This window comes from Canis lupus, chromosome 8, assembly GCF_048164855.1.
Source record: "Canis lupus baileyi chromosome 8, mCanLup2.hap1, whole genome shotgun sequence".
NCBI classification, from domain to species: Eukaryota; Metazoa; Chordata; class Mammalia; order Carnivora; family Canidae; genus Canis; species Canis lupus.
In genome coordinates, this window is record NC_132845.1 from 21500323 (window position 1) to 21526479 (window position 26157).

Genomic DNA, 26157 nt, shown 5'->3' on the forward strand with positions numbered 1-26157 from the left:
GTTGAGAGACCCTCTTGAATCACAGTAAGCCCACTCCATAGCAAATTTAGTCAGTTCTCTCAGGGTAATGCATTTCCACAAGGAATGCAGGGAAAATAAGGAATTGTTATCAAAATTGTCAGGTATCATAATTGTATTGTGATTATGTCTAAAAATATCCTTATTTGTTAGAATGCATAAAAAGGTACTTAGATGGAATGATGTGATATCTGAGATTTGCTTCAAGGTACTATAGTTGGTTGGAAGAATAAATATTGTTAAAATGTCCAAACTACCCAAAACAATTTACAGATTGAATACAATCCCTAACAGAATACCAAGAGCATTTTTTCACAGAACTAGAACAAATAATCTTAAAATTTGTATGGAGCCACAATAAAATCCTGAATAGCCAAAGTAATCTTGAAAAAGAACAAAACTGTAGGTATTACAATATCAGATTTCAAGATACAGTATGAAGCTGTAGTAATCAAAACAGTATAGTACTGATACAAAAGCAGACACATAAATTAATGAAACAGAACTGAGAGCCCAGAAATAAACCCATGATTATATGGTCAATTAATCGGACAAAGGAGACAATGGAAAAAAAACAGTCTTTTAACAAACGGTGCTGGGAAAACTGGACACCAACATGCAAAAGAATGAAACTGAACCACTTTCTTACACCATACACAAAAATAAATTTAAAACAGATTAAGGACCAAAATGTGAGACCTGAAACCACAAAAATCCTAGAAAAGAGCACAGGCAATAATTTCTCTGACATCTGCTATAGCAATATTTTTCTAGATATGTCTCCCAAGGCAAAAGAAACAAAAGCAAAAAGGAACTATTGGGATTATATCAAAATAAAAACTTCTACACAGCAAAGGGAACAATCCACGAAGCTAAAAGGCAACCTACTGAAAGTGAATGGGTATTTGCAAATGATATATCCAATAAAGGAAAATACATAAAGAACTCATAAAACTCAACACCAAAAAACAATCCAATTTAAAAATGGGCAAAAACCATGAACAGACATTTTTCCAAAAACAAACAGATGGCCAACAGATACATGCAAAGATGCTCAACATCACTCATCATCAGGGAAATGCAAATCAAAAACACAATGTGATTATCACCTCACCTCTGTTAGAATGGCTAAAATAAAAAACTCAAGAAGCAACAAGTATTGGTAAGAATGTAGAGAAAAAGGAACCCTCTTGCACTGTTGGTGGGAATATGAATTCTGGTTTCCACAGCCACTACGAAAAGCTGAATGGAGGTTCCTTAAAAAATGTAAAAAAGTTTCTTATTTCAATGTCTGTCATCTTAGTGAGTTTGCAGGGGTGGCTGCTGTTCTCTGAGCTTTGCAATGTTGCCCAAGGACTACAGCAAGAAAAGATGCCACAGTCATCCAAGAAAGACAAAGACTCAGTGAACAAACCTGAGGTAAGACAAAAAAAAAAAAAAAAAAATTCCAAAGGCAAAGTTTGGGACAATCTCAGTAACCTGGCAACATACGACAAACTCCATAAGGAAGCTCTCAACTATAAACTGATAACTCCAGCTATTGTCTCTGAGACTGAAGATTTGAGGTTCCTAGCCAGGGCAGACCTTTAGCTCCTTAGTAAAGGATCTATTAAACTGGTTTCAGAGCACAGAGCTCAAGTAATTTACACAAGAAATACTAAGGATGGAGATGCCCTATAGCTGCTGGTGAAGATGTATGAACAGATCCTACCAACTGTACATTTTGAAAAATAAAACTTTATTAAATAAAAACATTAAAAATAGAATTACCCTATCATCTAGTAATTTCACTCCTGGGGAATTTATCCAAAGACTATGAAAACACTAACTCAAAAACATATGTGCACCCTTATGCTTACTGCAACATTGTTTACAACAGCTAAATTATGAAAGCAGTCCAAGTGCCTAGTTTATCAATAGATGAATGGATAAAGAAGTGGCATATATATATTATATATATATGTATATACATATATAATGGAATATTATTCAGCCATAAAAAGGAATGACATATTGCCATTTGCAACAAAATGGATGGAGCTGGAGAGTATAACACTAAGTAGAATAAGTTGGCCAGAGAAAAACAAATTCCATATGTAGAATTTAAGAAACAAAACAAACAAAAGAATAAAGAAACTATCAAAAAACCAGACTCTTAACTATAGAGAACAAGTTGATGGTTACCAGAGAGGAGGTAGAGTGGGGGTGGGTGAAATAGGTGATGGGGATTAAGAGTACAGTTATGATGAGCACTGAGTAATGTATGGCAGTGTTGAATCACTAATTGTACACCTGAAACCAATATAACACTGTATGTTAACTATACTAGAATTAATTTTTTTTAATTATCAAAAAAAACACCCTATTTTAGTTGGAAGGAGGACGATGGGGGTCGAAATGAAATAAAATACTGGTAGTACTTGAGGGCAGGTAGATAGGTAGGTGAGACTTCATTATTCTTTTCTGCCTTACGTCTGTATAAAAATTGCCATAGTAAAATAATTTTAAAAGAGCAAGAAACAGTTTTCTTCCTTTCAGGTAGTCTTTTGCTGCTTCTCTTTTCCTTCATAGCATTTACTGTTGTCATTACACATTTCTGAGATTTTTCTTAAAGATTTTATTTATTTGAAAGAGAGAGCACAAATGAGGGGAGCAGGAGAGAAGGAGAAGCAGGCTCCCCACTGAGCAGAGAGCCTGATGCAGGGCTGGATCCCAGTACCCTGAGATCATGACCTGTGCAAAAGGCAGACACTTAACTGACTGAGCCACCCAGGTGCCTTGTTTCTGGGATTATTTAATGTTTGTCTCCCTAACGGGACTTTAAGCTCCATGAGGATCACAAACACGTTTGATTAGCTCCAAAAGAATTGCTACCACCTCACAAAGTTACTGGCATGTGACAGGCCTCCAGCAAATATTAAGGAAGTGACTAAACTCAATATGATAAGTCATTTTGTACCTAGGTCAATATCAATAAATGTCTAATAAATAAGAAGGGGAGTAGAAATCCAGGAATCTTTGGATGAAGGAATTCAACATATTTACCTATATGTACTTGCCATTTAAATTCACACACTTTTCTATTTAAAGTGTAGTAAAAATGTCACAAAGCAGCTTTAACCTCATCTAGCTTGTCCTCACTATACTCATGTGATGTACTCAGTTAAGAACTCTAATCTCCACTTTATGATATGGAAACTATGGAACTAAAAAGTTAGGAAACTTTTTCAAGGTCATGATGAACCAGAAGCACAAATGAACAAAGCTCAGCTCTGTTCTCAGGCCTCACGCTGTTCCTAAAAGAACATGATTTTATTCTCAGGAAAAATAAAACAATAAAAGAGGAAAGGGAGTACTGTACGTATTAACTCAATCTTCAGTAGCTGAGAAACTTGAGTAGCTGTATAATAGTCTCAGTTGGAAGTATTTTGACTTTGCCCAAAACAATTTCAAGGTTGAAGCACCTAGCAGTAGAAGAATTCTAAAAAGCAGAAGGTGAGGAGGCATTTAGACAACAGGAAACAGAAAAAGATATGACACTTAAGTAATGTGAAGGCCTTTTTTTTTAATGTGGTTAAACTGAAACAGTATAGTGAGAATCAACTAACAAGAAAATTCATAAAGAGAATAAATACTAATACCAAGATATTAAGACACCAGTCCCCCGGGTTCCCAAGTTCTAAGTTTATTTAATTCAAATATAAAACTAAAATTCATAATGTTTCTATTTAATCATTATTTTGTGTAGAAGTAGTCTACTAAAATATCACTATGTCAATAGGGAAATACAAATCAAAACCACCACGAGATACCACCTCACAGCAGTGAGAATGGTGAAAATTAACAAGACAGGAAACAACAAATGTTGGAGAGGATGTGGAGAAAGGGGAACCCTCCTGCACTGTTGGTGGGAATGTGAACTGGTGCAGCCACTCTGGAAAACTGTGTGGAGGTTCCTCAAAGAGTTAAAAATAGATCTGCCCTACGACCCAGCAATTGCACTGCTGGGGATTTACCCCAAAGATACAGATGCAGTGAAACGCCGGGACACCTGCACCCCGGTGTTTATAGCAGCAATGTCCACAATAGCCAAACTGTGGAAGGAGCCTCGGTGTCCATCGACAGATGAATGGATAAAGAAGATGTGATCTATATACACAATGGAATATTAGCCATTAAAAACGACAAATACTGACCATTTGCTTTGATGTGGATGGAACTGGAGCATATTATGCTGAGTGAAGTAAGTCAATCGGAGAAGGACAAACATATGGTCTCATTCATTCGGGGAATATAAAAAATAGTGAAAGGGAATAAAGGGGAAAGGAGAGAAAATGAGTGAAAATATCAGTGAGGGTGACAGAACATGAGAGACACCTAACTCTGGGAAACGAACAAGGGGTAGTGGAATGGGAGGCGGGTTGGGGTGACTGGGTGATGGGCACTGAGGGGGGGCACTTGGCGGGATGAGCACTGGGTATTATGATATATGTTGGCAAATTGAACTCCAATAAAAAGAAAGAAATTAAAAAATCACTATGCCCCCAAATCCTTTTGAAATGGCTAAAAAATCCAAATTTCCCTTAATTTAGTAACAGATAATGACGTGCACATTCAGAAAGGCAGAATTGCCAAATGTTTGCCATTAATGGAAGCATAACTATTTGTAAAAGTAATCTTAATTCAGCCAATCTGAAAGCTCTTGAGCTATGGTGCCAAAACCTGTCACATTTATGGAGAACATTTAGAGACTAATCAAAATCTAAAATAAAGTCGGCCACAATATCTAAAAAATTAAAATGGCTAGTTTTAATTAAAAAAAAAACAAACAAACCAAGATTTAAATATCCCAATAAACTTATTTTGGGGAGAGAGCCTAGAAAGATTTTTCTTGTTCACATAAAGGGTTATGAAGCGGTGTCTGGCCTGGGTTGAATTCCACACTGCCTCACTCCACTGTCACTCCAGCATAATTACTACTGGTGGAGCTGCTCCAAGGACTCAGGGCGTTCAATTTTCACTCCTATATTCTTTGTATCATATGTTGTCACATCAGGCTTCCAATTTGCAGTACATCATTCAATGCAGGGTAACCATTTACATAGGCAATTTCCAAACAAGAATGATTTATTTGCCCCTCGATGGTTTCTTCTCAACTTTTAGAATAATTTATAAAAGCGCCAGCAGGGCATGAATTCCTCTCCCCAAAATAATCTATCACTACCGCAGCCTTTTAATATAAGGGGTAAAGGGAGTACTGTCCTCTGGATGCGGTCAACGCTGCTGACCCACGCGAGGCACTGATTTGTAGTTGTCTTTGCACCGGGGTGATGGCTGTGCGCTCGGCTGCTCACGACGCCGGCTGGGTCCCCCTGGTGACCGACACTACATGAAGGCAGCAGCAGGGCTCCAAGACACAGCCTGGCAGCGGCACAGAGGGTGGAACGGGAAATCATGCAAGATGAACACGCGAACGGTACACATGACATGACTGAGAATTACGTTTGCGTTGCTCGGGTATTTGAGATCGGCACCAGGCACCGTCCCCGGTCCTTTCAGGAAGCAGACCCCCACCCGCCTCTTTCTCGGGCTCCTGAGCCCAGCCTCCCGTTTAAACCGCGGGCGTGATGGGAGGACCGAATCCCGGGGCTCAGCGCTAGGCACGCACACGTCGCCGCTCCGCGAATCTGGGGGGGAAACCCTGAGGTGACAAATTGCCACAATCTTCTGAAATATGGTGGAATGACACACCACCTTTCCCACCACCGAGCGAAGACACAGAGTCCTGAAAAGCCGACCTGCGGGGCCGACCGGGGAGGGGCAGGAGAGCAGCGGACCCGGGGGAAGCCGGCGGCACGTCCGAGCCCCGGCTGCCCAGCCTCAACTCCCGGGGGCGTGGGGTCGCGCCCGGGGCACGGCTCGGGGCTCGCGGGACGCCAGGGGCGCCGGGGCGAGCCCAGGCGGGAGACCCGGGCCCCGGAGCCGGGCGGCCGGGGAGGGCGCGCCGCCAGGTGCCGGACGGCAGGGGGCAGCGGGGGTCGGGCGGGCGCCGACCCGCGGGCGGGGGGGTGGGGGGCGAGTCCCGCGCGGCGAGGGGGGCCGCCCGGCGGGCTCGCTGCCGGCCTACCTGGAGGTAACAGGGTTTCCTGAGCCAGGCGCCCGGACAGAGACTCCTCGCCATGGTAATCACACATCGCCCCGCCGCGCCGCAGTCAGAGGCGGACCCGAGCGCCGGCGGCCCGGCTCCCCGCCTCCCCCGCCTCCCCCTCCTCCCCGCCCCCAGCCCGCCGGGCCCGCCCACTCCTCCGCCCCCGCCGCGCTCCCCCCGGCCCCGCTGCGGCGACGGCGGCCGGCGGCCCGAGGCTCGGCCTCCTGCTCCGCTCGCCCCGCCGCCGCGGCTGTCAGCGACGTTGCCGCCGACTCCGCCATAAAGGGGAGTCGCGCCTCGCCTCGGCCGACACAAATCCAGCGGCGCCTCGCGCTTAAAGGGGAGGCGTGCGGAGGAGGCAGGGGGCGCCGCGGCGGGCCGGCTGGCGCGCGCTCGGCGGGGCGAGGCGAGGACCCTGCGGACCCTGCGGACCTCGCCGCCCTCGCCGCCCTCGCCGCGCCTCCAGCCAACCCCGCTGCGGACTGAGCTCCTGCACTCGGGACGCGTCCCGGGCGGGCTGCAGGGAAATTTCGGGGACGCTCGGGGTTCGTGGCGTGGCCCCTGGCTCGACCCGCCCCTGGCGCGGCGGCGGGGCTCGGGGGCCGGGGGCGCCCGCTGCAGCCGCTGGGGGGCGGGCGGGGGGCTCTGCGCTCGCGGCGGAGCCACCGCGGACCGGGCTCCCCGCCGCTGAGCTCGCAGTGCCCCCCGAAGCCGTCCCGCCCCGTAACGGCCTTCAACTTTTTTTTCTTTTTCTTTTTGGATGTACTTTTTAAAAATTCAGACTTTTTCAGTTTGTATTGTTTTCAAGCGTCTTCAGAGTTTTTCTGGCCCCACCCAGGAACCCTGACTCAAAAGGGAAAAAAAAAAAAAAAAAACCCAACCCCAAAATACTACTGAATTAAAAACGCAGTCCCGAAGATAGGAGACCTGGGACGTGGCACAGCTACGCGGTGAAGGCTGCATAACGAAGGGTGTGGTGTCTTTCTTTTTGACAGTGAAGTCCAAATAAGGGGAAAAAAAGAGCCACCCTAGTGGGAGAACAGCTGTTGATCCGAGAGACTTGTAGTGGAGGGAGATGCGTCCCTGCTTGTTCTCACCCGACAGGCCACCTTTCCACGCGATGCCAGCACGGGTTAGGGAGCCAGCTAGACCTCCTGCTCGCTCAGTACGCCGAGAAGGGTTTTCTCCAGAAATCAACCTTTATTCACTCGCTGTGGTTTTTACCTAAACCTTGTTCTGGTGCTTTTGCTTATCTGGGGGGGGGGGGGGGGAACTTCCCACCGGCCCCTCCCCCACCTATATACACAGATTTTAAATCAGGGTTATTGCTTGCAGATAAATCCCCCTCTTTTTTTTTCATTGATTTTCAGTTTGGGTTAAGAGAACTCAGCTAGTTAGGTAAGAATGGATACTACTTGTTTCATTCATTCATTCATTCATTCATTCATTCATCCAATAAATATTAGTCGGACACCAGGAGTTATTCTAGTTGTTAGGGTTATAAAGCCCAACAAAACAGACAGAAATCTCAACCCTTGTGAATGTCACATTTTTCGAGGTGGGGGTAATAGGCAATAAATAATAAATAGGACCAGTGAAATCTAATAGGGTAATAAAGCTGGTAGGGGATTTGAAAAAAAAAAAGGAAAAATTAGTGAAGATGAAGGGAACTACAGGTAGTATAGGTTTGAGGAGAAAGATCAGGGTTCAGTTTGAAAATCTGACATTTGAGGTCTGTTAGAAATCCAAGTGAAGATCTTGAGTAGGTAGTTGTGTATTTGAGTCTGGGGTTCAAAAGAGAGGGTCAAGCCAGAGATATTTGAGTGATACTAACATTTAGATGATACTTACAGTCAAGAAACTGGACAATATCACCAAAGGAGTGAGTGTAAATAGGAGAGAACCAAGGATGAAGCTAGCAAAGGAGATTGAGAAGGAGCAGCCAGTGAAGGAGGAAAGCCAAGAGATGCCTGGAAGTGGAGTGAAGATAGTGTATCAAGGAGAGGTGAATGCTTATATGTAAGGACTGAGAACTAACCTTCGGATTTAGTACCATGGAAGCTAATGGTAACACTTCAGTGGAGCAATGGGAGAAAATTTGATCCATGTGGGTTTAAGAAAAAAATGGGGGGAGGGAATTAGGATATCTAATACAATTCTTTTGAGAAGTTCTTTCTAAAGGGGAGCCCAAAAATGAGCAGTAACTGGTGGTGGAAGTGGAGTCAAAAGCAGATTGACAAATTGGGAGAAAAACTTGGTTTTGAGTAGAATGATCTGGAAAAGATCTGGAAGATGAAAAATTAATGTAGCATCAAGAAGAGAGAATTGCTGTGATGCCTGGGTAGCTCAGCGGTTCAGCATCTGCCTTCAGCTCACGGTGTGATCCCCAGGTCCAGGATCAAATCCACATCAGGCCCCTTGCAGGGAGCCTTCTTCTCCCTCTTTCTGTGTCTCTGCCTTTCTCTGTGTCTCTCATGAATAAATAAAATATTTTAAAAAACCCTTATCTTAAAAAGAAAAAAAGAATTGCTGAAGCAGTGTCACTGAGTGGGAGAGAGTTTGGAATCTAGCACACAAGTGAAAGGATCTTCAGTTGACAGGAGTGTAGGCTCTTCTATGGGAACAGGCAAGCAGGTGGATAGGAGGGGTTGTGGGAATCTGTGGAAGTTCTCTTCTGATCATTTCAATTTTCTCAGAGACAAAGGAAGTAAGGTCATCAATAGAGAGGTGCAGGGGCCCTGGGGTGGCTTAAGTGGTCGAGTGTCTGCCTTCACACTCAGAGTGTGATCCTGGAGTCCCGGAATTGAGTCCCACATCAGGCTCCCTGCATGGAGCCTGCTTTTCCCTCTGCCTATGTCTCTGCCTCTCTCTCCGTGTCTCTCATGAATACATAAAATCTTTTAAAAAAAATAGAGAGGTGCAGAAGATAACAGAGCTTTGAAGAGAAAAGAGAAGATGTGAAGTAGTTATCGAGGAGAATGGGAAGATGAATGAACTAAGGAAAAATTCTGAGTGCCATAAAGGACCCACTTGAGTTCAGGATCATGAAGGTAAGTGAGATAAGTCAGTGTGGTTGTGCTTTTTTTTTGGTCCAATAATAATTAGCTACCAGGATGCAGGTTCAGAGTAGGCTTAGAATTCTTTTTAATCAGGTTTACCAAGGAAAGAAGAGCAAAGAAGTTGAGAATATAAGTAAGGGAGTGATTATGATTCTCCATGGAGTTTAGGATGAAGGAAGAATGAATATGGAGAGATTAAGGACAGAGAAAGGTGGTAAGATCAATGAATTCCAAGATTTTGTGGGTTTGAGAGACTGTAGGAGTCAGAGAATAAAAGGGAATGATCTGGAAAGATAGATGTATAATGAAGAGTCTAACTCCACTTTTTAAATATTCATTGGCAGCTTTCAAGCCCCACCTCTCCTCTTTTCCGTCTGCCCCACGTCTGAGAAAACTGATAAGATGGCTCCTTTGGTGCTGGTGGAAAATTCAAACCATGGAACACTCACCCCACTTGAGGGAACCTTCATCCTGGTCCCACCCCTCAATCACCATAAAACCCTAAGATAGTCTCTTTCTCTGTTCCCTCAGCCCATATTTGTACCATCTTAGGAGCCTGCCCTGCTTTCCACAGAAAGCTACTTTTTGTGAATGTTCAAACTTTTTTTTAAGATTTTATTTTTAAGTAATCTCTACACCCAACATGGGGCTCAAATTCACAACTCTGAAACCAAGAGCCACAAACTCCACAACTGATCCAGCTAGGTGCCCCATACAACTTTGCGTACTCTCTGGTACATGTGTGGCGTCGTTAGTCTTGACATTCAAACAAAATTTGGGGTAGAGGAGTCTATCCTACTTCTGCAGAGTGGCCACAGCAATATGGTCATTAGAGTGGGGTGCATGAAAACAAGATTATGGAGAAGTGTTGAAGTCTAGAGTGAAATACAACAATGGCAGTGAATGCCTAAGAAGTGTGGATACAGTGTCATTGGAAAAGAGTCAAGGAGAGTGCTATAAGGATTATGTATGTATGTATTGAAAATAGGACTTAGAATTCGGAGAGATGCTAGAGAGGATGCCAGTAGCCCTGGGAAAATCAGGCAGAGTGATTATGAGTGAGTAGGTGACTACCACAATGACGAGAGTGACAACACCAGAGGACATGAGTTAAAAAACAAAGCAAATACTGAGCAGGGGGAGAAATTAAAAAAGGAAGAGGAAGAACAGTCTGAAAGAAGCAATGAACAGCAAGGAAGATTCTTAGCCCACCTCCAAGTCCAGTGGTATGAGGTCTCTGGAAAGGCTGCTGGGACAATTGCATCTACAGAAGGTGAGCCAGGCTTGCTTTAGAACAAGGTGAAGGAAATATTCGGAGAAGAGAGTGAGGATACAGAGGATTTTGCTGGTGATGGACCATGAATTCCAGAGGACACAGTGGAATAGTCTCAGAATCTGAGAAGTGGCCAGAAAAGGATTCAAAACAGGTCATATGAAGAGCTTTGACTGGGCCAGTGGGTGATAGATGAAAGGTGACCTGGGAGTCTTCAATTTTCCCTGGTAAGAGATATAATAAACAGGAATAACAAGGACAAAAGTTCAACCAAATGAGAAGAAACAATTACTCAGCTTTTATTTAGAGTCAACAAAGCTTAAGTTAGTTAATATTTTCTTATTTGGAAAGAAAAAATTAGTTTAGATCATTTTCTTTTTTTTTAAATTTTATTTATTCATTCATGAGAGACACAACAGAGAGAGGCAGGAACATAGGCAGAGGGCCCTGCAAGGAGCCCAGTGTGGGACTCAAACCCGGACCCCAGAATTACATCCCGAGCCGAAGGCAGATGCTCAATCACTGAGCCACTCAGGTGCCCCAGTTTAGATCATTTTCATTTCAAACTTGGGTTGTTTTCCTTGTCATCATATGTTCCAAGAACCTGAAAGAGAAACGTGGGGCTAGAGCAATTTCCCGAGGTCCACACTGTGAGCCTCATTATAGGTGGGTTTGATGAGCCCTCATACAACTAGGCTTGTACTTTTGTTTTTTGTTTTTTTTTTTTTAATTTTAGACTTGTACTTTTGGTTTTAAATCCACCTGTATGTGTCCCAAGATGGGCCCAAGCAGATTGGCCTATAGCAAATTTGAGTAAGAAACTTTCTACCTCTTAACTTGGTAGAGTACACCTCCTTTGTACTCTTACCATGTTAGCCCTGCAAATTCTTGAGCTTGCATATTGGACTTACCTTATAAATTTACCTGTTTACCTGGTGTTCATCCTTATAGAACTTAAAGGTTTTCTGGTTTTCTGAGTAAACGCTAACTAATCCAAAACTAATCCATATGATTCTGTCCAGAGGTGCTAATTTGTCATCGTGTAATGTTAACTTTGGCCTTCCATGGACCAAGGAACAACTCCAGTAATTCAGGTAGAAGTGACCCTTGAACAGCATAAGTTTGAACTTTGCAGATCTCTTATATGCAGATGTTCTACAGTACTTTAAATGTATTTTCTCTTCCTTATGATTTTCTTAGTAACACTTGTTTTTCTCTAGCTTATTGTAAGAATATAGCATGTAATACATATACAAAATATGTGTTAATCATTATTTATGTTATAGGTAAGGCTTCCAGTCAATAGTAGGCTATTGAGTTTTTGGAGAGTCAAAATTATGCAGATTTTCAACTACATGCTGGGACGTTGACATCCCTAGTCCCCATGTAACTCAAGAGTCAACTGTATAGGAACATAAAGATCAGCAGTCTTTGAACGTTTTTGGTTATACACTCACAAAAGAATTTTGAAAAATACATCTATCCCCTTCTCATTTTTATATCGAGGTCCAAAATTTTTATCATAAAATAAAACAACTGTAAAGGAAGCATTTCAATATTACGTTGTAAATATTGGCATTTAAAAAAAAAGTCTTGGGGGGCAGCCCCAGTGGCTCAGCAGTTTAGCGCCACCTTTGGTCCAGGTCATGATCCTGGAGACCGGGATCGAGTCCCATGTCCCACGTCGGGCTCCCTGCATGGAGCCTGCTTCTTCCTCTGCCTGTGTCTCTGCCTTTCTCTGTGTCTCTTATGAATAAATAAATAAATAAATAAATAAATAAATAAATAAATAAATAAATAAATAAATAAAATCTTTAAAAAATAAGCCTTGGGGATCCCTGGGTGGCTCAGCAGTTTGGCGCCTGCCTTTGGCCCAGGGCATGATCCTGGAGATCCGGGATCGAGTCCTGCGTCAGACTTCTTGCATGGAGCCTGCTTTTCCCTCTGCCTTTGTTTCTGCCTCTGTGTGTGTATGTGTGTGTGTCTCATGAATAAATGAATAAAATCTTTAAAAAAAAATAAGTCTTAAGTATGTTCAGTGGGCTATAAATACCATAGCAGTTTGATATCATTTAAAGAGTAAATTAAAAAATGTCTTTAGCTATCCTCATTGAAACATTATTCCTTTTGCTTCTTCTTTAGCGTTTATAATTACATTTACCTTAAATAATTTTGTCCTGTTATCTATTTTTATGCATTCTAATTTCTTTTTCAACCTGTCATCTGTCATGCTTGCCTGCAATAAAAAGTAATTTGGCATGTTAATGCCATTTATTTTCATTTTTAAAAATTTGATTTTTGAATATATAATATTCTCACTTGTTTCAAAAATAAAAACTAAATAAAAGTGTAGATTGAAAAGTCTTATTCCCACACTCATGCCTCTCTACCTTATCCCTACCCTACAAAGATAATCACTCATTAATTTTTAATGTATTCTTTCAGTGCCAGTGTTCCTTCATATAAATAAAAACAAAACTGAATATGTTTTTTAAGTTAAATATGTATCTCACCTTTCCTTTTCTTACATAAAAGATGGATTGCTTTATTACATTTTTTAAAACTGTAAAATGGCAATGCACTGATTAGATTAACGAAAATGTACTAATTAGACCAATATCCAATCACACCCTTGATAAGAACTTTTCCTTTTCCTTTTCCCTTGAGTGTAAGAGTTGGGTCACAAATTCAACTCATATTCTTCAAGGACATTTCAAAAACCTCTGGTGCTTTTAGTTTTTCAAATTCAACACCAATAAGAGCCAAGATTGCAAATGGCAGTCGTGGGCAGGCATGTTTCCTTTGAGTGGTTCAACATTTATAGATTGGGACATTTTACATAAAGATCCAGATTTCTAACTCTTTTGAAAATGGGATGATCAGCTAACCCAGTGTTCCATTCACCCAACAATGAGTTGACACTGAGTACAGCATCCTCCTCTTTTCTGGGCCTGCACTCTACAGTTTGCTGGAGTCCCCCCTAACTCCTTAACTTTTCTGCCTCAGCCTCCAGCACTTATTTCTCTTTCCAGGCTGGTCCCTACAGGCATCTGACTTTATGACCTCTGAATTAACCTCCTTGTGAGTGATTTGGAAAAGTAGACACAATCAGGAGTTTCTTTGAAGCTTCCGAAGGGAAAGCAGGAGAGGAACTAGTGGAGAAAATAGAAGGGAGGAGATGAGGTTCTGAATTAGTGATTCAATTAAAAGAGAACCCCTGGGGGGCCTGGGTAGCTAGTTAAGGGTCTGCCTTACAGCCCTCATGATCTCAGGGTCTTGGGATCCAGCCCCGCATTGGGCTCCCTGCTCAGTGGAGAGCCTGCTTTTCCCTCTCTCTTTGCAGTTCCACCAACTCGTGTTTTCTCTCTCTCTTCAAATAAATAAATAAAATCTTTTTTAAAAATAAAAATTAAAAAGAACGCTTGTTTTATGTGAAATTCCTCAGAGAACAGAATAGATAAATAGTGTATTTATTTACACTGTTTCCTGGGGCACAAATTCAGTCACCACCATCCACTAGAATGCTAAGGCAAGGTGATGACTGAATTTGCATTTCAGGAAAAATGAAGTCTGTTGTAACTTAGGAGAACATGACTAAAATGGGAGACAGGGCATTAAAATTAAAAATTTAATAGAAAGAAGGAAGGAAAGACAGAAAACTGAAACAAGAGATAAGGCACTCATTTATCTTCTATGAAAAGGCCAATTGGATATTGATTTTTAAAAATACAATGATTCTTTAATTTTCCATTGATATCACACCACTATTGTGTCCAAAATATTATAAAATGATGTTAGGAGTGTAGAACATAAGAAATTTAATATGAAGTAGGGCAGGCATTTTGTGTTTCTGTTTTTTAATATTAATATTAATATTAATTTAATGGAATGATTAGAATTTGACAGCAAATTCTGGTTCATTGTTGTGTTCTTAATACCTAGCACAGCACCTGGCATACAGATGGTAATCTGTAAATATTTGCTAAAAGAATGAATGAATAAATGAGGCTGCCAAGAGGACAAAAAAATGTAAAAACAGAATATGTTTTAAAGATGTTTTTAACTTAAGAGCAACATTCAAAATCTGAAACAGAATCATAAATGACAATCTATGTTCCATTTCTTATTCTTATTGATACATTCCCTGAAGAAATATTGTGGGTTTTTTAGAATAGTTCCTCAAGAAAAGGAACAGCTTATAATTTGGTGCTAGGATTTTGTCTGACTTGAGGCATAACACTATGATTCTGGAAATTGAAATTCCCCCAATGAAAACATGGCACTAAAAGACTTCTATTGAGAATTCACAATGACTATAGCAAGCAAGTCAGAAATCATCATACAAAACTTGTCACACGCCTGCGATGGTGGCATTTCTTAGAACACCTTTGAATTAATCATGAAAACAACTATTCTTTAAGAAGCTGCTGGAAGGAAAAACAAAACTCGTCACATGGAAGTTATTGAAGGGTTTATTTTGTTATGGTGGGTTGTGGTCTTCAGCAGGGTATCAACTTGTCCTGAGACTGGGAATATTTTCAGCCTCTGGCTATAGTCTCAGGGTCTCCTTTAGAATAACTGTCAATGTCCTAACATTCAAATACCATTCCACAATCTGGTTTCCCTATTTTGTGCATAAGGTTATGCCAGGATATGCCATGCTCTCTACAGAAGGGGAAAATTGCATAGAGACTTAATGCAGCGAGAGTTGACCTGTTAGCACAGTTCCAGAGCACTGTTTATTAGGGTGATTTGTAGTGTTATCTTCCTTCTGAAGACCAGCCCTAAATATTTCCCAGTTCTCTTAAGCACAGGAATAACCATCCAAATCCAGGAAACATCCAATTCTCTCAGATGACAGCAAAGATCTTAGGAGACCCAGATGTTTCCTCGCTGATTACCCCTAGTAAAATCCAGTCAGAACCAACCAATTCAGAAAATGTAGTAAGTGTTCATACTTCTTGTGAAGTATATTCCTTCTTTTCCCAATTTTGTTTTCTCCTCGTTTTCTTTAGTGTTTCTTGTTTCCATGTAGTGATTAGGGGCTATCTGGAGATTCTGTTTGACTGGTTCTGTCACTTTCTCACTGTATGACCTCCTTTGGCAAGTTACCTAAAATCTCCATGCTTCAATTTCATCTTTAGTAGTAGGTTAATAAACCTATGTGACAATTAAATTAGACAATATGTTATAAAGTTCTTAGCATAATACCTCACACAGACTAAGTGCTACACACACACATAGATGCCTAAAATGCCATGCTGGAAAACCACGTGCAATCACCTTTTTTTTTAAGTGAAAAAAAAAAAAAAAACCAATAGAAGGAGTTTTTCACTTCAAAAGCATGACTGGGTAAATAGGTAAATACACAGCCATTCCTGTGACATTTATTATTGAACAAATTCATGGAACACAAACATCTTCAACAATCCTTCCTCAAAAGCTTTAGGTAAAAACCCATTTCTGAGTTTTAGGGGAATGAGTTTTTCCACACAAATTAATTTTCTTTGTTTTTTTAAGATTTATTTATTTATTTTAGGGGGGAGGGGCAGAAGGGGAAGAAGAGGGAGAGAGAGAATCTCAAGCAGTCTCCCTGCTGAGCACAGAAAGTCCCACGCAGGGGGCTCCATCCTGCAACCTTGAGATCATGACCTGAGCTGAAATCAAGAGTCAACTGCTTAACCGATTGAATCACCCAGGCACCCCACAAATTAATTTTCTTAGTAAACAAAACTAGGGGCACCTGGGTGGCTTAGTGGTTGAGCATCTGCCTTTGGCTCAGGTCGTGATCCTGGGGTCCTGGGATCGAGTTCCATATCAGGGTCCCCATAGGCAGCCTGCTTTTCCCTTTGCCTGTGTCTCTGCCTCTCTGTGTGTCTCTCATGAAAAAATAAATGAAATCTTTAAAAGTAAAAAAAGTAAACAAAACTAGTCCCTTAAGTACAACTCCTGTAAAAGTTTTGACCACTGTTACATTAATAGAGATCTTTTGAACTATGTCACTTTTGTCCCTGTCTTATTAAACAGATTATAATGAACACAGTTTAACAATTTCTTGAAGCTATAGGATTATACCTTATAGAACCACATATCTGGCATCTTGGGAGTAGGCTGCATATGGCCCAGTAGTACCAGAGAAGGGAAAAGAACCAGTCTTGAACATATTCACTGGGATATGGATTGGAACTTGAGGATTGGAACTTGGGGATACTGACATGTTAGCAAGTGTTCAAAATATTTCAAGATATCAGGCCATAGTTCATAAAAGCAGTTGTCAGTGGATGGCCTGAGGCAGCAGTTGAATACACAGCCAAGTTGACACAGAGTTAAGTTGACACAAAATCAAACAGCTCAGAGGGACATAGTTCTCTGGAATTCAGACCAGAAGACTGGAGGGGGTCACTGGAAGATTTGTCCAAATACTGCCAGGTTCTATAACCTGTGTACAGGGCAGGGCTGCAACCTAAAAATAATAACTATGCTGGGTAGGCAACTGGAAGATAAATTGTGGAACAGAAACCATAGCAGAGGCTTAATTATAAGAGTAGGGACACATGAAGAGAGCTAAAGTCTAGCATATTGTCAGGGTAAAACAAGTACAAGGATGACTTGACCCTAAGTCATAGACCGTGGGGCCAGAATTGGTTAACAATCTTTCTCAGGTAAGGAGATGTTGAGTAATTTGCCCAAGGTCATGCTATAAAGGTGCACAGCCAGAATTATATCACGGGCTCTCTGAGTCCCTACATATTTCTGCTGCTTTGCTTGGTTCACTTTAAAATAAAACAAAGGTTATGCTATTCTGGAAAACATAGAAATGACTGAATTTGTTTTTCTGATTCTAAGGAAAATTCCAAATGTAACATTCTAGAGTCACATAACTTATAATTTTTGAGGGAACAAGAGTGAGTTGCCCCTTTGTTTATAAGAAAAATATATCGATGAAACGGAATGGCATGCGGCATATGTACCTTAAGAGCTAACTCTTTTGAATTCCTACAACCTAAAATTAAACTTTTCAAAAGGAGCCTGTGTATTCCTATGAAAATAGCACAATTCAATTAGATTTGAAATTAAATACTAGCTTCAAATTTGGTACCCTAAAACTACATTAGCATAAGTGTTTGTGGATGTTAAGATATTTACCCATTAAAAAATTCTAAATTCACATATTCAACATTTGGTAATAGGCTAAAAGTAGTTCAAAGGAACAAAATCTTCTTGATATGAAAAATAGAATGTTATTAAGAATTAATGATCTTTCAGGGTTCTTATTTTAAGTTCTTAGGTGATTATTATTTTATTGCCTATATTACCAGGAATACATATCTCTTTTTTGGATTCAGATCTTTTTAACTTTATGCTCCCTAGTATTGCCTTCCTGAGATTCAGATCTAAAGGAGGCTAGTAGCCCTACATTCCAATCCTGCATTTCCTTTTTCCAAAAGGGTATTTCCTCTTGATTGCTCCACCTAAAGCTCTAAAAATGTCAGTTCTGGATTGTGAACAATGGTGGTGCTTTGCAAAAATGGGTTAAAAAAATCAAACAGGTAAGGGAAGTTGGAGGCAGCTATCTGCTAGGCAGTGGGTGAGCAGGCATGGAAAAACACAAGTTGAAAAGTACTCAGAAACCAAAGGACAAGACATATCAGTACACAAGAACCAAAGACAGGCAGAAATCAGAGTGTGCCAGAAATCAGGCAAGGACATCAAATTGACCAGAAATTCCAAAAGAATGCTTTAAGAGACCAGGAATGCCAAAAGCCAGGCAGATAGGAACCCAGGATGCAAAAGCAGGAGAGCCTGGGTGACTTAGTTGGTTAAGCCTCTGCCTTTGGCTTAGGTCATGGTCCCAGGGCTCTAGGATTGAGCCCCCACCCCCACCCAAGCACTGAGCTCCATGATCAGCAGGGAGCCTGCTTCTCCCTCTGCCCCTTCCCCTGCTTGTGCTCTCTCCTCCACCTGTCAAATAAATACATAAAATCTTAAAAAAAAAAAAAAAGAATGCAAGAGTACATCCTCTACAAGAGGTCTGGATGACAGAGCCAAATACCTAGGTAAAGAAGTCTATAAGGAAACCTTGATTCTTGGGCCAAATGGTATCTAGCTTGGTACTATCAGGAGAAGTAGGGAAAAAGGAAATTAGTTGCTCAGGGAATATGGAATTGGGCCAACCAGAGCAGGTCCTCCTTTTTTTCCTTTTATTAATAAAAGATTTGACTGACTAAATACCTGGCTAATTTTCTTCACTTTGGGACACTTTTATCCAAATATGAATTCACAGCACTCTTGCTCTCTTCCTAAGGTGATGCGGCATTCTTAATCAGTTCTCACAGATGCTGTACTGATTCAAGTCTTGGCAAGAGATTTACAGCATCTCAGGACAAGTTGAGAACTGAAAATAGATTCTGTCCATTGACTCAGCAGGATTGTAGCACTTGCTTCTTAATAATCCTACACCAAGTTAGAACTCGTGTCTAGGACATCCTATTCCATCCCAGTGTGGGTCTGACTGACTTTGTTCCAAAGGTAGTTTTGTTATTAAAACAGAAGCATTGACAGCTGGTACCACGTTATATTCCCCTTCTTTACAGAATGCTAGCCAAGTTCTACAGATATGAAAGTCTGGTGACATTTCCCTTCTCTTCATAAAGTACGGGTCTTGCAGAACCCACTCCCTGTCAGGGCCAATTGGGGAAACAGAATCTTTTATCTTTATTGGCAGAAGGGTTTATCTATTTCATTTCCTTCTTTTAAGCTGGGGGACCATCCCCCCTCATTTGTGGTTTCGCTTCCCACAGTTTCAGTTACCCACGGTCAGCCACAGTCCAGAAACGATCTTTCTTCTGACGTATTCTCAGAAGATTAATAGTAGCCTAATACTACATCACCGTGCCTGTATTATTCATCTTACTTCATCTCATCACACAGACATTTGATTATTTCACAACATCATAAGTAGGGTGAGTATAGCACAATAAGATACTTTGAGAGAGAGAGACCACATACATATAACTTTTTTTTACAATATATTGTTATAATTGTTCTATTTTATTATTGTTGTTAATATCTTACTGTGCCTCACTGATATATTAAACTTTATTATAGGTGGATGTGCATAGGAAAAACATAGTATATATAGGATTTGGTACTATCTGTGGTATCCACTGGGGTCTTGGAATGCCCAGCAGATAAGGGACAGAGGAACTGCTTTGACAGATAACTGACTTTCTGGTCATGCCTTACCTGAGGGGGGTTGATAGCAGAAGTTGAGGGCATTTCCTCAGAAGATAGGATTTTTTTTTTTTTTTTTTTTACATTAGCTTCATGGAATGAGAACTAGTGGATCCAGTTTTTCCTTTCCCTGCTCATTGTCAAAACAAGGTCTGACAGGCAACTCTGGAACCGATCTAGTCTTGTTGAGGTCCCTGTGGTGAGCGATAGTTTTGTGAGTTTGGATCAGACTGAGTTTGAATTCCAGCTCTATAATTTTCTAGCTCTATGTTTTTGAATACGTTACCTAATCTCTCTGGTCACTAGTGTTCTCATCTCTGAAAGATTAAAAATGATACTTAAGCCATAGGCTTCTTGTGTAGATTAAACAAAATAAGATAGCTGAAAGTGTCTTGCATATTGTAAGTTTTCTGTGAACATTAACAAAACTGTTAAGTTTTGGTAACTGAAGAGGGGGTGGGACGTATACTGTTCTCTCGGCTATCCATCACAAGCCTATTTACATGTGATACTGTTCTTTCACAGTGTATAATTTGATTAAAAGACAAAAAACAAAAAAAACTCCCCAAGGGCCTTTAAAAAAATAGATGGCTCTTCTCTTGGATAAATGGAAATTTCCAGTATGTTGGCCCCTAGAGAAAGTTTAGCTTTAAATCCCCCCGTAACTTTAACCGTAGCTTGGTAGGTAGCTTAGCATCACCATGCACTTAAGGATCAGTGTTCTACAGCCAAGAAAACAGGTGTAGAAAAGTTGGATCATTTATCATAGCTTACACAGTTAGTCATTATTTAAAACGGTTCAGCGGTTTGGTAGGCTACACTTGCATACTGCCATAGGCCTCAGCTCACACTACTGTCCCACATATGTTTGCATTTAACCACAGGGTTCTTCTTTCAGTTCCTCCATTCCACTGTGCTCTCTCCTGCTACATGGCTTATGCACATTCTGTTTTCACTTCCCCAAATGCTTCTTGCCTCTCCTTATCTTCTTCCCAAACTCCTAGTTGTCTTGCAGATACCAAGTCAAACAAGTCTTTCCAGACTCCCAAGACAAGTTCTGATCCCACATCACATGCTCCCCAAACCTGTTCATGATCTGTAATTACATTACAGGTGGGATTAATATGATTAGTGTCTTTTTTCACTTCTAGATTATAAGTTCTTTGAGGGCATGTCTGTTTTTTGCTTACCATTGTATCTACAGAACTTAACTGCATGCCTGGGATGTAGTAAACTAGTAATAAATTTTTAGATAAATGAATAAATTAGCTGAGTCTGGAGCTCAAGTCTTATGACTTTTTTTTTCCACTAACCAAAACACAATAGCTTGATCTAGACAATATTGACTTCATAGGGAGGGGTCTGCAACACTCCTGATTACTCTAGAATTGTGACAACAGGGTCTGATGTTAATGTTGAGGACACTGGCATTAAGATGGTATAACCAGAAACCTTATAGAAGACTTTGGAATCCTGGTTTGAATCACGAGAGGTTTAGCAAATTACATGCTCCAAAGTGAAAGTGGATCCCTCAACCTTTATTCAAAAAAAAAAAAAAAAAAAAGGAGGGGGAGGAGCTTTAGAATTTTTTTTTGGAAATACATAAAATATAACAAAAATATACTAACATAAATGAGGAAAGGGATCAAAGGAAAAGTTAAGAGGTAGAAAAATATAATATCTAGAGTTTAAAATTAAAGTAATATAATATATAATATAGTATAATATATAATATCCAGGTACTAAAATTCATCTCTGAACTTCCATATAGGTGCTGAAAAACACACAAATTTGGCTTAGTGTTTCCTAGTGGCCAAGGGAAAACAAAGGTACTATAAGATTTACAGTGTGAATAGCATAAGATAAAAAGAAGACTAGATGCTCAGGAAGAAACACAGCTTTTTCTATATTGTTGTGATGTCTAGACAATGTTCACAATAACAATCCTACAGTTTATGTAATGATAGTTGTAGTTGTTTCTTAAAACACCTCTCTGTTCGCTCAAGGCAAAATGACAAAATGTAGGTCAGAAAAAGGCCATGTCGTGAGGGTAAGGGGTGTTGAGACAATGTAGGCCAAGAAATCTCTCAAAGAATCTACCTCCAAATCTGCAAAATTTAGAACATCTAGAGAAGGGGTCCATTTCCATTAGGCCAAACTCCCTGAACATGATTTTTACAACTAAACTTTTGTGAATAATTCAACACCAAGCAATTCAAGGTTATATTTTCTGAGAAGACTCTGAAGTATAGAAGTTCCATGGTGTAATTAAACATAATCAACATAGAATTGATACCTTTTATGAAAGGAAAACCTCTAACCAGTATGCCAAAATAGAAAGCCACCAAACTTTTGCATGGAGGTATACTAGAAAATGCAGGACCAAGATTTTTCTCAGATTTTATTTTGGGTCCATTTCAAAGCACACATCCAACAGGCATACAGCATTAATTCACATCAGGAAAAAAAACTTTAATTATGAAAGTATAGGCACTTGTGAAATATTCAAAAGACACAGAAAGCATTCCTACCGTCATCCTCTCTATTCTCCCTACCCCTGGGTAACCATGGAGGCTTTCTTGTGTCTCCTTCCAGAACTTTGTCTATGTACAATCTTAAGAAAAGTCCCCAGGGGAACTAGAGGGTATTCTGATGTCCCTAACAGTGTTATATGATGATTCTCTCTCCTTTTTTTTTCATGGAGAAAGCAGGTAAGATGAACAGGCTATAACTGTTATCTCTTATTCTTAAGCAAGACACTCCAAGATCTCTGTGGTCTTTCCAAAAAGATAAGACTCATATCTGCAATAAAGGAAAATTTATGATGCACTCATGAAAACCCTGCTTTAAGCTTCTTAGTATAAAAGTATAAAAAAAAAAAACAATGCTTGTTTTTTATGTTTCTACAAAAGACTGAGGAGAAACCTGTCAGTCACTTAGGGTCTCAAGTAAGAGGCCAGACTCGCCATCACCATGGATTCACAACTTCTGCCCTGAGGAAATTAATAGAAGTCATCAGAACATCTTCCTGTTTTGGAACATTTACTTGCTTGGTTTGGCAGAGGTCTGGCAGGGGAAGAGGACATCCCTCCTGTTGTTGATCCTCATTGGCTAGTGAGCAGAACTCACTCTGGGGCAGTCCCTTTCAGATCATTAAGCAAGTTCACCTTTAGGCAGATGGGCAAGGATAGTATGGCTGTTATCAGGCTGTTGCCTGGTCAAATTACAAAACATCATACACATGTACACAGACAGACACACACACTACTTCTCATTTGCAGAATAAAACAAAACAAAACCTTTTTTACAACTCTCAGTATCCTTTGATTTTTGTCTCATTGTGATTTTTTTTTTTTTTTTTAATGAAAATAGAGGGCACCTGGGTGGCTCAGTGGGTTAAGCTTCTGCCTTCGGCTCAGGTCATGATCCCAGGGTCCTGGGATCTAAGGTTCTGGAATCTAGTTCCACATGTGGCTCCTTGCCCAGCAGGGAATCTTCCTCTCCCTCTACCCCTTCCCCTAGTTCATGCACGCACTCTCTCATTCTCACTCTCAAAAAAAAAAAAAAAAAAAAAAAGGAATATAAGGTCCTAGTCAGAGAGATAATCCCAAATTTTGAAAGACTCTGTACAAGTATATTTTTTAAATAAATGAGATATTTTACATACTGTAATTTGCTCTTTTTATTTAAGTGTCTCACCTATATGCTACCACCTAAATTCATCCTATTCTTTATAATAGTTGTATATATATATGTATATATATATATATTTTTTAAGGCCATAACAGCCTTGTTATAAAATTGTTTTAAAATACACCATCAAAAATTTTTTTAAAATAAAAAATAAAAAACAAAAAAATAAGACAAAAAATAAAATATACATCAGAAAAAATAAATAAAATAAAATAAAATAAAATATTCCATCAGGGCAGCCCGGGTGGCTCAGCAGTTTAGCGCCACCTTCAGCCCAAGGCATGATCCTGGAGACCCCGGATCAAGTCCCACGTCGGGCTCCCCACTTGGAGCCTGATTCTCCCTCTGCCTATGTCTCTGCCTCTCTCCCTCTCCTCTCTATCTGTGTTTCTCATGAATAAATAAATAAAATCTTAAAATAAAATAAAATAAAATAAAATAAAATAAAATAAAATATACCATGACATGAATGTACCATAATGTATTGAAACTTTTCCAATTAATAAACATTTTAGGGGAAAAAAATAAACATTTTAGGGGTGCCTGGGTGGCTCAGTTGGTTAAGGCCCTGACTCCTGATTTCAGTTCAGATCATGATCTCAGGATCATGAGCTCAAGCCCCAGTCAGGCTTGATGCTTACTTAGTGTGGAATCAGCTTAAGATTCTCTCTATTCCTTTCCCTCTGCCTCTACCCCTGCACAGCTCTCTCTCTCAAATAAATGAATGAATGAATGAATGAATAAATAAATAAATAAATAAATAAATAAATAAAAAATAAATAAATAAATAAAATCTTAAAAAAATAATTTACTTTGACTCCAATTTTCACTTGTTGAAATAACACTTTAATAAATATTCTTATGCTTAGTTTCCTGGCATGCCATTTCCTGAAAATGAAATTTCTGGTCAAATGATACATGCATCTTATTTTATTTTATATTTTAGTTTTATTTATTTATTAGAGAGAGAGAGAGAGAGAATGAGTGAGAAAGCACAAGTGGGGAGAGTGAGGGGGAGAAACAGATTTCCCACTGGGCAAGGAGCCCAACACTAGGCCCTATTCCAGGATCCGGGATCATGACCTGAGTGGAAGGCAGACGCTTAACCAACTGAGCCACCCAGGCACCCCAGGATACATGCATTTTAAATGGTGGTTGTTAGTGGAAAATTTTCTTCACAAATGTATCAATTTATACTCTCACAATTGTATATTAAAATATATTTGCTCAGATATTGAGGAACTATTGAAACTGCCAATCTGCTAAGCAAATGAAAAAGGTATATTCCTTTTGCTTTAATAATTATTTCCCTAGTTAGAAGTGAGAGTGTGCATCTTTTTATATGTTTTCTAATCATTTATATTTCTTATGTGAATTACTTCAAAGATAGTGCTTATTCTTGAGTGAAACTGACCCCTTAGAAGGCTTCTTAAAGGCTAAATTGGTTCCTTAGGGTTCTCTTTGGTTAACAGTTATGTTGCAGAAGGTACATTGTCTTAGATAACATAAATGAGGGGTGAGCAATGTAGCCAAGGGGGCCTCAAATGTGGCTGCAGCAGTGATTTGGACACCTTCAGAACCCTTCTTTTGGTCTTCACTGCCCTTTGCATATTGGCTTTCCTGAGGATGGTCCCATAACTGCCAGGTGCTCTCAAGTTCCGATCTTCCATATTTGTCACATTCATTGGCCCAGCTGAGATCATGTGCCCATCCATCTCTGTGACCAATAAGATGTTAAAATGACCGGTAGCCCTCACTAAACACATGCTTTGTAAGAGAGCAGTAGAAATTTCCAAAAAATAAGTGGATATGGCAAGGACTATTTAGATGTCTCTCAATATCCTTGTTCTCCTTTTATCTCTGACTTTTATCTGGGCACATGGCAGCTCAGAATGAAGACAGTATTTCTTAGTTCTCCCCATTGTGTGCAACTAAGTTCTAGCCAGTGGAATCTAAGTAGAAGAGTATATGCAACTTCTAGGAAGAGTTCTTAATAGAAGGGGCATGCTTCTTTCTTCCTTCTTGCTACCTGGAATGGAAATGTTTTAGTTGGACCTAGAATAGCTAGGATCATGAAATGGAAGCTGTAGCGACAAATTAGAAGGAGAAGGAATCTGGGTCCCTGGTGATAATGGAAACATACCAGCTCTGAGCTGTCCAAATTTATGAAAAGAGAAAGCAAAACTCTAGCTTGTTTTAGCTCCTAACATTTTGCATTTGTTGTCACTTTCAGCCAAAACTAATTCTGGTGAAGAAAGTGCTATTTTACCAGAGGAAGGGAATATTGCTGGGGGAAAAGAAAAAAATAAATGTCCACTGCAAAGATCTGGTTGTTAATTTTTAAAAACTTCACATTAGCTATCCATAAGACTAATGTCCTCACTTCCTTCAAGTCTTACTAAACTATCACTTTCACAATTTTTAAATACCTTTATGAGGTATAATTGATATAGAGTAAACTGCGTATACTTGAAGTGTACAATTTGGTAAGTTTTGATATATATATACACCTATGCAGCAACCACCGTAGTCAAGATAGGGAAAGTATTCATCACCTAAACAAGTTTTCATATACCCCTGTACCCCTCCCTTGACACTCTCTAACCAGGTAACCACCAATCTATACTCTGTCACCATAGATCAGTTTGTGTTGTCTAGAGTTTTAAAAATACAGTATGTACTCATTTTGCTTTTTAAAATTTTATTTTGGTCTGAATTCTTTTACTTACAGT

At 40.1% G+C, this 26157-nt stretch overlaps 1 protein-coding gene, 1 long non-coding RNA gene and 1 other non-coding gene across 3 annotated transcripts in view; 2 read left to right on the plus strand and 1 right to left on the minus strand.

Moving 5' to 3' along the window:
• DIPK1A (divergent protein kinase domain 1A) overlaps positions 1-6280 on the minus strand; it is a 115345-nt gene extending 109065 nt beyond the window's left edge. Inside the window, exon 1 of the mRNA XM_072834521.1 lies at positions 6146-6280. Within this exon, the coding sequence (XP_072690622.1) occupies positions 6146-6199 (54 nt within the window). The 5' untranslated portion in view covers positions 6200-6280. The remainder of the gene's footprint in view (positions 1-6145) is intronic.
• The window catches only part of LOC140637967 (uncharacterized), a 56059-nt gene that overhangs the window by 2006 nt on the left and 27896 nt on the right, over positions 1-26157 (plus strand). The window lies entirely within an intron of this gene.
• Positions 14858-14923, plus strand: LOC140639231 (small nucleolar RNA SNORD58). Its single transcript, XR_012036022.1, has one exon. It is a non-coding gene; the product is annotated as a small nucleolar RNA SNORD58 (small nucleolar RNA).